This window comes from Leguminivora glycinivorella, chromosome 5 (assembly GCF_023078275.1).
Source record: "Leguminivora glycinivorella isolate SPB_JAAS2020 chromosome 5, LegGlyc_1.1, whole genome shotgun sequence".
NCBI classification, from domain to species: domain Eukaryota; kingdom Metazoa; phylum Arthropoda; class Insecta; order Lepidoptera; family Tortricidae; genus Leguminivora; species Leguminivora glycinivorella.
Genome location: NC_062975.1, coordinates 5,473,401 through 5,485,422, shown reverse-complemented (window position 1 = coordinate 5,485,422; position 12,022 = coordinate 5,473,401). Strand labels below are relative to the sequence as shown.

General features: G+C 35.9%; 1 protein-coding gene across 1 annotated transcript in view; it reads left to right on the top strand.

Moving 5' to 3' along the window:
* The window catches only part of LOC125226087 (elongation of very long chain fatty acids protein 6), a 67,040-nt gene that overhangs the window by 15,686 nt on the left and 39,332 nt on the right, over positions 1 to 12,022 (top strand). Inside the window, exon 2 of the mRNA XM_048129939.1 lies at positions 7,848 to 7,985. Coding sequence (XP_047985896.1) covers positions 7,848 to 7,985 — 138 coding nt within the window. The remainder of the gene's footprint in view (positions 1 to 7,847; positions 7,986 to 12,022) is intronic.

Genomic DNA, 12,022 nt, shown 5'->3' with positions numbered 1-12,022 from the left:
CAAACAGGCATACGGTCCGCCTGATTTTTACACATGCAATTTTATCCAAGAAATTTTACTTGAAATCTGATCAGAGTTTGAATTATTATTATATTTCGGGACCAGGGGACCGATTTTTGAGTCTCAGGCGTTCGAATTCAGAAAATTGTCACTGAAAATACTAAGCAATTCACTGTTTTCAACCGGTATTTTAGTGACAAATCCCATATGTGAGATTCAAAAACCGGCCCCCAGGATGAGGTTCTGGTTTTCATGGTGGAGTCAGGATATGGTCAACAAAACTGCTATTTTACTCATAATAACTCCACTATGTTTGGGCTTATTACATTTGGGCTGATGAGCAGCGTCGATCTCGATGATGTCCAAGGTCACATGATCGAGTCAGGAAATGAATAACAGAACTGCTATTCTACTTATCGTAACTCGACCATATTTGATCTCATTAGCCGGGCCAATAACACATGTAATTTTATGCACACAGCTCAGCTCTTTGAAACTGTTTATTTTAAGTTACTTACAATTAGTAGGTACCATATAATAATAATATATTCTTATCTCTTGTAAACTTTACAAAAAAGTTAACACATGAAACCAAAAGAATTGTTACTAGCAATTAAATTCAAAACTATCAATATCATTCTTGCCTGTGTGTTGCGTTACCGGTGGCTCGCGTACCGAGCTCCAACGCCATCTATCAATAGCTATTTCACGAAATTGATGAACGCTCTAAGGAATAAGGGCTCTTAGTGTAGTGGTTATGCCAGTCGACACTAGATGGCAGCATTAAAAAACACTGGGTTACACTGTATGACATTTTTTCATTTCAACATTAAGTAAATAGCATTCGTTATAAGTAAATAGTATACGTTAATTCGTCGCTCAGTTTTGCCGTGAAGGACGGACAAATAAATAGACACACACACACTTTCCCGTTTATAATATTAGTATGGATTAAAATAAACATTAAGTTAATAAAAACAAAATGCAGTATTATTGTGTGCTACTTAAAACTTTCCTTGTTAGTATAAAACCCGGAAATAAGAAAGTAGAAAGTCTTAAAAAAAATAAGAAAGTAGAATCTTAGGGAAAGAAATAAGCAGGTAAACAAAATCAAATAATCCATACTGATTAAACTGGAAAGTGTGTGTGTGTGTGTCTGTTTGTTTGTCCGTCTTTCAAGAGAAGCCGCGGGAAAAAGCTAGTAGAACATAAAAGAAAAAAAGTAAATAAAAATGCAAAAAGATTGCGTGAGCCGAGATTCGAACTCACGACACTCATGGCGCAAACGATTCCACCTAGAAGTCAAACCCGCTAGACCATTTGCACATTGTGAAAGACGGCGAATCTTGTGATTCTAATCACCAAAATGCTAGTGCCGAAGTTTCGCGCGATGGATACGCGATGACCTTGAGCCATCGCCGTCGCATCGCGTCGCATCGCGTCGCGTCGCCCGTCGCTCACGCAAGACGGAGCGTTATGTAACGCGTATCAATCAATGGACGCTACGGCCATTTCTTCGTACAGAACTGTCATTAAACATATTATAATTCAGTTTCGTACTTATTCGCAAAGTGCCATAAAGAGAATAAACATGTAACTTTGGTTTGGTCACATTGAACGACACATGCTCGTAATTTTGAAGCTAGTGTAGCAAAAAGTTTAGTGATAAGTTATATTATGATGGCGGATTACTTATACTTATAGGATTATTTGGACTTATAGGATATTTTGGAGATTATTTTGTATTGTACCTAACTACACCATCAGCCTAGATATACCGCTAGGAAAACAGTGTGACGGAGGATTTGCCTAACGTTAGTGACTGACAAGAATTTGCGCAGGATTGGGACAGAAGTGGGATGGATTCGTTCCGGAGGCCGTTTCTTTTTGATTTACTGAGTCAAAATAGTTATTTGAATCTACATACACTATGTACCTATATCTACTTGTTACCCTTAAACTTGTTGAGGTTGGCGTCAGATCAAAGGAATCAATGGCATCGTCGATGACATAAGTTTTCATTAATTATGTTGGCATTCATGTATAATCACAGAATATATAATAGTACAAGTACAGAAGGCCCACTGCTTTGATGTTCACGACATGCCGCCTTTTTAAATGCCTACAAAATTCTTACAAAGAAACGAGCCGCACGTGCGCGGCGTCCGGGGATAGGGTTGCCTATGGATTAAAACGAATTAATACTCAGATAAAATGTTATACTATTATATTCAAGTCTTGGGTACTTTCTAGGTATATCTATAGTATTTATATATTTTTGTTTAAGTTCCAACATCACAAGCCTTATTGAACATTTCCGGGGTACTTAATATAGTAGATCTGTGTAAAAATGTCCTATGGTATTTATTTTATTCATTATATCTATTTAACTAAGCATTATTAGCCATTCCACAAGCGGACATCGCATAAGAACCTTAAAAAAAAACTCGCGACGTAAAGTAACAATAGAACGTGCGAACGTGCGTTCCGTGAGAACGCGCGCCACCCCTGATTAGGCCGCGAACTCGCGGCCGCAAGCATGTACTTGCAGCGCGGCGATAGAAACGCGGAGTGAGCTGCCCCTGTCGTTAGGTACATACTTCACTGAAACGATCAGGTTGGATTGTTAGTAATTTAAAGAAATATGTATGAAAATCTTTGATTAATACCACATAAATACTACTTGTAGGTTTCACTATAATTAATCGTTCCTTTCTTTTGGGTGCTACTATATGAAATATTCAGCATGATTATTTCTGTGTTTGAAAATAGACAGTTTCGGGCCTTGAAATGTCGTAACTTGTAATTACGTAAAAAAATTGCCTAAAATGACAAATGTACCATGTATCTTATATTTTACCCACATAATCCACTTATATACACCAGCCAAAACGATTATCCACCAGTGGACATAATTATTTAATTATTCATGATTCTATTTTATTTAGGTCAAGTTTATACCACCAACACCGAACAGTTCATCTTAATCTCAACACATAGATTACCTTCACTGTAGTGAATGCATCCACATACATAATTCATTAAAAGTTTATTTTATTTTATTGGTACTTATACAAATCTTGGCAGAAGTAGCTATTGACTCTGTAATTTGACCCCTTTCTTCCCGTGGGTGTCGTAGAAGGCGATTGGCGTGATGGCAACCTGTCACTGCAAATAGTTTCGTTTTCTTTCAAAAGCTTTAGTCGTTTCATGTGTTCTGCCTACCCCTTTATAGGCGTGATTGTATGTATGTATGTATGTATGTATAAATAAAACGTAGATAAAAATATATATATTTATTTATAAGTCTAAGATCTATTAATTCAGTTTGTACTAACACTAGCGTTATGCCTGAAATTCGTGAATGGCTCGAGGGTTAACGACCTACGCATGTAATGGCGGCCAATGCGAACGTACACTTTTGACATCAAAATAATATCCAAACGATGTCATTCACCAACGTATTTCACTCGTACTCATCCTTATAATACACCTACGTGGGCCTGAATAGCTGGAAGAGATCCCTTAAAGGGATAAGCTCGCTTTTGTACATAACCATTATAATTATTCACTGTACTTGTAATTTGTTCTGGGCAATAAAGTGTTTACTACTATTTACTACTACTATAACCCGAAAGAATTTAACCACACATTTTTAATGTAAAAACAAACAAAAAATATTATATGACTTTTATAATATTTGGAATCTCCAATTCAATGATTTTTTTTGTACTTTTTTTTAGATTTTGAAATACTTTTACATGGGCTTTTGATAAGTCATAAGTGTCATAACCAAAAAATTAAGTTGATTAGTTTTTTTTTCAGGTTTTGCAAAGATTTTTTTTTTTTAATAATATCTGTCAATTCGTATGACAATACTAAAATACATAGTGGTGTAAACTTCAGTCAAAAATGCGTTTTTGTCTGAGTTATAACGAAAAACAGTTTTAGAGAAAGATGTAATGATCTCTGAATCTAAGCCAAATCCAGATAATTTCATTTCCGTTAAAATCTTTCGGGTTGTTCAGGCCCACGGTATATGTACTATAGGAGTGATAAAAAGATATCATTTTCGATACACATGTAAGTTCGGATTGGCCTCGTATGGAATGACAGCCTAATCCGCTCGGCTTCAGGTTACAGGTCGTTGGCTTCGGGCGCGGAAATTAGATGACACCTTTTACGGTAATTAGAATCCCTTGTTTCATGAAGTTCAGGATCTTAGACTTTATTATGTCGGTAACGAACATTCTAATTGTAAGAAAAGAGGATTATAAATATGCGATTTATATGATGGTGAGCGCGATAGTTACTCATGGAATAAAACTAAACCTCGCTGTAAAGGGTTCGAAACGTCGGAATGTAGCGTTTTCATAGTTTTATTTCATATTTATAATAATTAAAAGCCTACATTTAAATATTTTGGACTAGGCTAATGTATTCGTTAGTAGCTTCCGCCTGCGATTTACTTAAAAGTCTTTTCTACAGGGCTAGCACATGATTGGGACAACGTAGATCACACGTCGTTTCCTAAATTTTTAATGACATAATGACGGGCAGTCTAGATCTCGCGACGACATAATCTCTATGCCAAAAAATTTCATTGGGTTAGCGGTTTAAGTCACTATAACAGACAAAGGATTTTTCGCCTTTATTGATTTTAGTTGCGTATAGATTACATTTCGTTTTGTGTTAAAATCCTGTTTTATTATTCTTGTTATACGACATGCGTCAATACATTACTCAATTTCATTGAAATTCTGACAATCGCCCTTGAACTTTATTAACAAGAAACATAAGGTATTTAAATTCCATCATCAATCAATTGCTTGCCGACAAGATGTCACATGACACATGACACAATCATCATCTTTCTCACAATACCGAATCACGGATATTTCCTCAGGCTTATGCGAAATCCACATTATCAAATATGATTATTATACCTAGATATTTTTCTAGCACGAATGAAGTGACACTAGTGACTTCCTTCCCATACTTAGTTCATCGATAGTTTTAGTGATGTGCAAGTTTCGGAAACTTTCCAAAAAAATCTTAAATTTCATGAAAAATTCACGAAAGTTTCACGAAAAATAAAGGGAATTTAAATTTATGAAATGGATAGTTTCCATCCATACAATTGTCCATACAAAGAATGGAAAGTTTCCGAAGTTTTCCTATGTGAAAATTTCAGAAATTTGGAAACTTTCCGTCGGCACATCAGTAGATAGCTTACATTATATGTCATTAATTATAATACTTATGTCATTAATTATTGCCGTGGCACTAAATCTTGAGTAGTTTCATGTGCTCTGCCTACCCCGTTTCGGTAATATACGCTTGAATTTATGTGTATATAACATTAATGTTTTATACAAATGTCACATTGTTTGAAAATAAATGGACAATCATAATAAAACGAACCATATTTTAAGAGTTTGTTCATAAGTTCTTACAATATTATTCAAGATTTTAGAGATTATTATTAGAGGTAATTAATAACCTTATGTAGGGCTATTTATCGATAAAAGAATTGTCGATGTTTTTATTTTGTCAAGCACCTACAACTTGACGTTCGTGCCAGAAAAATATCTAGGTATAATAATTATGCATCTTATTCTTATTATTTTACAGTTCTAAACTTCTTATTAATGCCTTTTTTCCAAAGTTCCAATGCTTCTATACAAGAAAATATTTGTTTCCCGGTAACCATCCGTTGTGTGACAGGTGTCGTTTATTAAGTACACACATAAAGTCTGTATCATTTCAATGAATTTTTGGCAATAATGTTCGATCATTTCATTTTAGACGGTTAGTGGGGGTCCACTAAAAATATATGTTATATTATATTTCGCAAATAATTCAGGCAAACCCTCAGCAATACCAGACTATTTAATCAAATGATTAGATAATGTCAATCCTTATTTCTTTTCCTCTGAGATAAGTTCTAGATATGCCTTAAACTATCATTGCAAAATGTTACGAACAATGTAGGTAATCAAGGAGATTAATTTTACTTTTTTATATTCTATTTAGACTACCTTTTATTTCTTTCATTTACGACATGCCATTTACTGATAAAGTTTATGATCCATGAGTGCCACATTTACGGTGTCGATACAATAGCATTTCTCGCTAATGACTTACGTTAGTAGTGTAAACAAGAAAATGTAAGGGAAAGAAAACCCATTCGTTTATGAATCGTAGTGAAAATGTACATATACAAAATACGTTGATTGTAGGCGTAGGGTTTATAATACATATTATATTACGATACAAGGGCGGAAAAGAGGACGTCCTAAACTAGTGCCGATAAATTAAAACAACCGAAGGGAGCGTTTAAAAACGACACGAGTTACGAATTTCCTTTTAGTACGTTACGACGTTTTACAGAACGGTATTTGATATGACCCTTTGAAGTTTCGACATGACAAGTAATGTAATACTTTGCGTACTCGTGCGGAAAAAATCACCATAATTATGTACTGTAAAATACTAAACGACGTATTCTATATCAGCTGACTGATACATATAGCGATACAATATCTAATCTTTATGCAAGTTCAGATCTCTATTTTAATATTATTGCTTATCACAAATTAATACTCGTTATTGTTTTGGTTCCAGTGCTAAAATTAACCTGTTAAAAGCTTAAAATAATGAAAAAATATTATATTACAAAAAAACGATAAAAAACCGTCCAATGACGAAAAAACCAACCTACCTGTTTAACATACGAACTTATGGCCCAGAATGACGCAAATCGTTTCAAGTTATTTGCCCTTCTACTAAGAGTTCGTTGGGCAAACGCGCTAAATCTAATTAAAATTTGTAAATGTCATTGTTTATTATTGAAAAGTCTTGTCAACTCCTACTCACATTACCGTCATTCAAAATTATATCCCACTCAACCGAATGAGCCCGTTGAAAAAAAAACCGGCCAAGTGCGAGTTCTACTCGCGTTGTAAGGGTTCCGTACACTACAAGAAGGGCTAGCGCCTCCTTTTTAGCCTTTTTAGTAGGTAGGAACTTAAGTCATTTTTGCGAATAATCGAGCCGGGAATCGAACCCAAGTTAATCGGTTCAGTAGTTTCGGAGAAAATTGGCTTTGACGACGAACAGACAGACGCACGAGTGATCCTATAAGGGTTCCGTTTTTCCTTTTTGGGTCTTCAGCTTACGCGGCTAACGTCATTACCACTATTTCTTTCGTGTATGATATGATATCAATTTCAATTTTTAATTCATATAAATAGTACTTGAAAAAATAACAAATCAAAAATATTAATTTGATTTGTTCCCTAGTTGTAGCAAATAATATACTTACAAAACATATATCGCGTGTATTATATAATCATCCCATAATAGAACTCCGCATCCAAATATTACAAATATGTATCTGACAGTAACATTCCATCAAACATGTCCGTCCTACTGTATATGTATAACACCGGAGGGCAAATTGTTCCATGTTTACCTGTCCCAAAATATGTCAGCCCGGACGTTGGTTGTTTCAAATTGGATGCTTTCAATAATATTAGCTTATCCTATGTTAAACCCCCGACAAAAACGACGGGGTGTTATATTATAAGTTTGACGTGTTTGTCTGTCTGTCTGTTTGTGTGTGTATCTGTCTGTGGCATCGTAGCCCCCGAACGGATGAACCGATTTAGATTTAGTTTTTTTTGTTTGAAAGCTGAATTAGTCGGGAATGTTCTTAGCCATGTTTCATGAAAATCGGTACTATTATGTCGGGGGTTTTTTTCGAAATTTTAATTTTGTGGTTAGGTTATCTATAAGAATATTGATTGAACTGTAAGGGTTAATAATGTGGTTGTCTTTACCAGATTCGAGCTAACACGGACGCTGATAGTATGGAACAGTACGCTCGCGGCCTTCAGTATCATGGGCGCGTGTCGGACCCTGCCCGAGTTCATCCACGTGCTACGGAACTACGGCATCTATCACTCCGTCTGTGTTCCTAGGTAAGTGAAGTCAGAAGATTTACCATCGACGCAGAATTCTCTCATTTACCACATTTATTTGAGTGAGTTGATCGAAATTTAAAGGCTGGAATATACATAATGTATGTTGAAAATATAAACACATACTCTTGCAGCAACATGGCGTGTAGTCATATAATATAACTCATATATTTCTGGTTCGGCTTCACTTTTGGTTTATAGCTCTTTTATCACTGCTCAGATCACTGCTGGCAAGATTGAATCCATATAAATAGAAGCTGCTAATTAGGTTGCTTTGTATAATATTGTCCTTTGATAATCATTTTAATTATCATTCTTTCGGCTTCAGTAGTTCGCGCCACTCTCTCTCCCCTTTGTTTTACCATGCTTCATCTAATTTCTTAGGTTAAATAAATATCAACGTTCGAAATGAACTTTCATGTATAAATGATAACGAAGTGTCCTTCGTTGTCAAAACATAATTATTATGTTTGATCTACTTCCGGACTTTGAAATGTTAGATCCATGTGCTATTGTTATCAACTTATTACAGTCGAGTGAGTCATAGACAATGTCAAGTGTGATAATAGTTGCCTTATCTACATATGTTATCGATCCTGGGTCGCACTACTGTTTTGTCATAACGGTCATTCAGAAGAAGTATTATGTATCATAACAATATGTGATCTTATTCTATGTAGCAGTCTTTTATTCATCATATGTTTAACAAATAGGTACTTATAATAAACTTTGCTAAACCTTACTTGCCCCTCTAGCACAACTTGCCTTGTCAATACTTGAAGTCGCGCTTGATGGCCAATTAAGATTTGAACGCTATTCAGAAATATCATCATAACATGCGATCTCACTTATAATATAGGTACTTAGGTATATTATAATAAATTTTGCTAAACCTTGTCTGATATGTTGCCAATTAAGATTTGAATGCTAAATTTAGCGCATAACATTTTGATTTACTTCCTTTTAACCGGATTTGAGGATTTTAGCACATTACTAAAATAACTTTAATTAATGTGCATTTGTTTTGTATTTGTTTTCCTAATTATCTTTGTTTCTAAATAAAACTCGTCGGGTACATCGTCCGCGTGGCAAAAAAACCTGAATACATTGACGTAATGTTTTGTCCAGAACGTTCTCATTAGGATTTTACTTACCTGAGTAGAGGGATTGATAAGGTTATTCTAATTCAGTTTGTTGTTCACACCTTCTCACGTATCTATACAATCTATAACGCCGTGTCTTGCGTCGCGTCTCATACTTCCATATCGATAAGGTTTGATTTCGTATGCGTCGCATCGCCGTCGCGCGACCATCGCGCGACCGTCGCCCACGCAAGCCACGGCGTAAGCGATCATTCCTGAGCTTAGCGAAACGGCTTTAGTAGATAGCAATGTATTGAGTACAACCGTATGATTTTCTGGAAGACAGTATTGTTCGAGTTTTCGCACTTTTAACACCGCCCCAGAGGTCACGTACCTATAGTGAACCTTAGCGGTGCGGTGGTTAACTCCTACGGGCGTGGTGCAGGCAGGCGTGGTTTCGAATAAATTTTATTTAACTTCATTTCAAATATAGCATGCAGTGTATTTTAATCGCCATTTTAGAGATAAAAAAAAACGTTTTTGAGCTGAACTAATAGCTGAGCTGACCGATCGTAGAGTTAAAACACAGTTGAAAGTGTTGAAACAAAAATACGAGCTTTCGATTGCGTACAATCGTTACTGATATCGAGTCATCAGCTCTTCAGATTTCTACTCACCTGCGCTAGGTACCTAAGCATTGTCAACGGCCTAAAGTCCTGGAAGTCACGTATTATGTATTGGTTCGTAATATTCCGCGCTCGTCTGCGTAATGTTATTCAGGTGGTGTAGCTCGAAAGTGCCGACCCAATGTCTGGCGTAATTTTTTTGTTACATTATATTTGATTAGTTGTCGCTTTCATTTTATTAGCACGTATTATACCTACTGTTTATGTTATGGTTAACTGTCGTCTAGATTTATTATGTACTCATAGTCGTACCTAACAGCGAGTCTAGCGATTCGCACGAGAAGTAAAGCAAAGAACGGGCATGGTATGTTTTTCTTAAAGGATACTGATTTTTTTTTGTAGGCCAATGAAATAATAGAATAGAAATCCCCGTTTGTAAGTATGTGAAATTCTTTGTTCCACCATAATTTATAAGGTGTAGTGATAGTAATGTACAAGTATATACGCACATATACATGTGTAATGATTAATGACACTAATGACATACATATTTATATGTGTTAACTTGACGAGGAAGTAACTTTCCGCTTACCATGGACTTTGACAATTAATTATTGTATTTTTTTGTTATTAATATTTTCCTCAAATTGACAGAAAGTTGTTTTGTGTTTATAGATTAGAATGACGTACACATATAGGCAATGTGTTCAGTACGGATCAAACAATTGATTTAAAGGTTTAACCCCTGACATATGCAGGATGGAAACATAAGTTGGGCCATGGAGGGAAACTACCTTAAATCCCCCCTTGGTAATATTTTTTTAATAATTGTAACATAAATTTCTTGGAATTATTCTTGCATATTTTATATGTATAGGTACATACGCATCCTGCTAAATAGATTATTACAAAGCTAAATTGAATATTCATTCATAAAGTTACTTTGTAATATTGTAATGAAATTGTCCGTTCACTACATAGGCAGGATGTGCTCAACTGATTTACAATTCAGGCTAATTCTAGAATATACTTACTGTTGTGGCTTCCCACGCCAAAAGGGTCTATATGCTTCGAGTGTATTAAAGGCGTTTTCATCTAAAATTAAAAGAGAAACTGGTCCTTATTGCAGTGGAAGCGTAAGGACCGTTTGGACACGGAATGACAGATTTGATGGTATTTTACGCGTGACTAAAAAATAATTTCATGTGAACAAGATTTGATGTTGTGAATATTGCCCACAGATTTCGGGAAATAGGTCATGCCGGGCGATTTGTATAGAATACGCCTGTCGCAAGGTCTGCGCAACCCACACAAAGCACCAGTAATTGTAAAGATAATGCACGCACACACCTAATCCACAATTCCACACACACTTGTAGCTGGACGCTCCTATTGCGCAATACACGCGCATCATTTCAATGTATGTGTACACGCGAACGATAAGCGAGCGCGATCGCGCACGCACTCAACGATAAATAGCGGGAACGCCTCGCCTCGTTTCCGAGAAAAATGTCTCACTGAGTGAATCGTTTTGTACACCGTTCATTGCGGCGCAAAACACTACACTGTTTACAATATGTTCCTTGTGTAGCCGCAATGTATAATGAACGTTTTAAAGCACAAGCAAACGTAAGGTTACATGGTACAACTCGGAGTATTACGTTGAATTCGTGTTTTATGTGAAATAAAAGGAAATAAATAGTATTTACCTATGAAATGTTATCCTATCGGCTTGGAAATTATTCAGGTCACTGCGATGTTTGCAAGTTATTATTGCACACTTCGGCATTTTTGATAAAACTCGTTTTTCGTGGGTGAACAGCGCGCGTGTACACTCGATGACAGCGGACGGCGAACTGGCGGCGGTGTAGGCCCAATGGGCCTACATCTGCGACCAGGCCGCGCGCGGCTTGTCCTCTCTATAGATTTTTTTCCTCTGAGATATTGCCCATTGCATATGTTATGTTGGTTATGCCCATGTTAGTAGGTTTCCTATTTGTACTTATCTTTTTTGCAGGTTTGTTTTTTATTACATCAAACCTTAATTTTACATTAGGTGCTAACTTTTGTTGACTTGGCCAAATCAAACATGACGAACAAACTACGTAAACTACGTAAAACAACAAGCAGAAGTAGGTATGGCATAAAAAAGGAAGTAATGCAAAATAAGTAATTATGACACACGTGATAATTGTATGAAATAATACCTGGTGCCCTGGTGCAAAGGTCCATCGCCATTGTATGTGGTAATGGGGTGTGTAATGATTGGTATAACTTTGTTTGGTATAGTAACATTTGATATAACAACATTTGGTATATATTTGAAGGA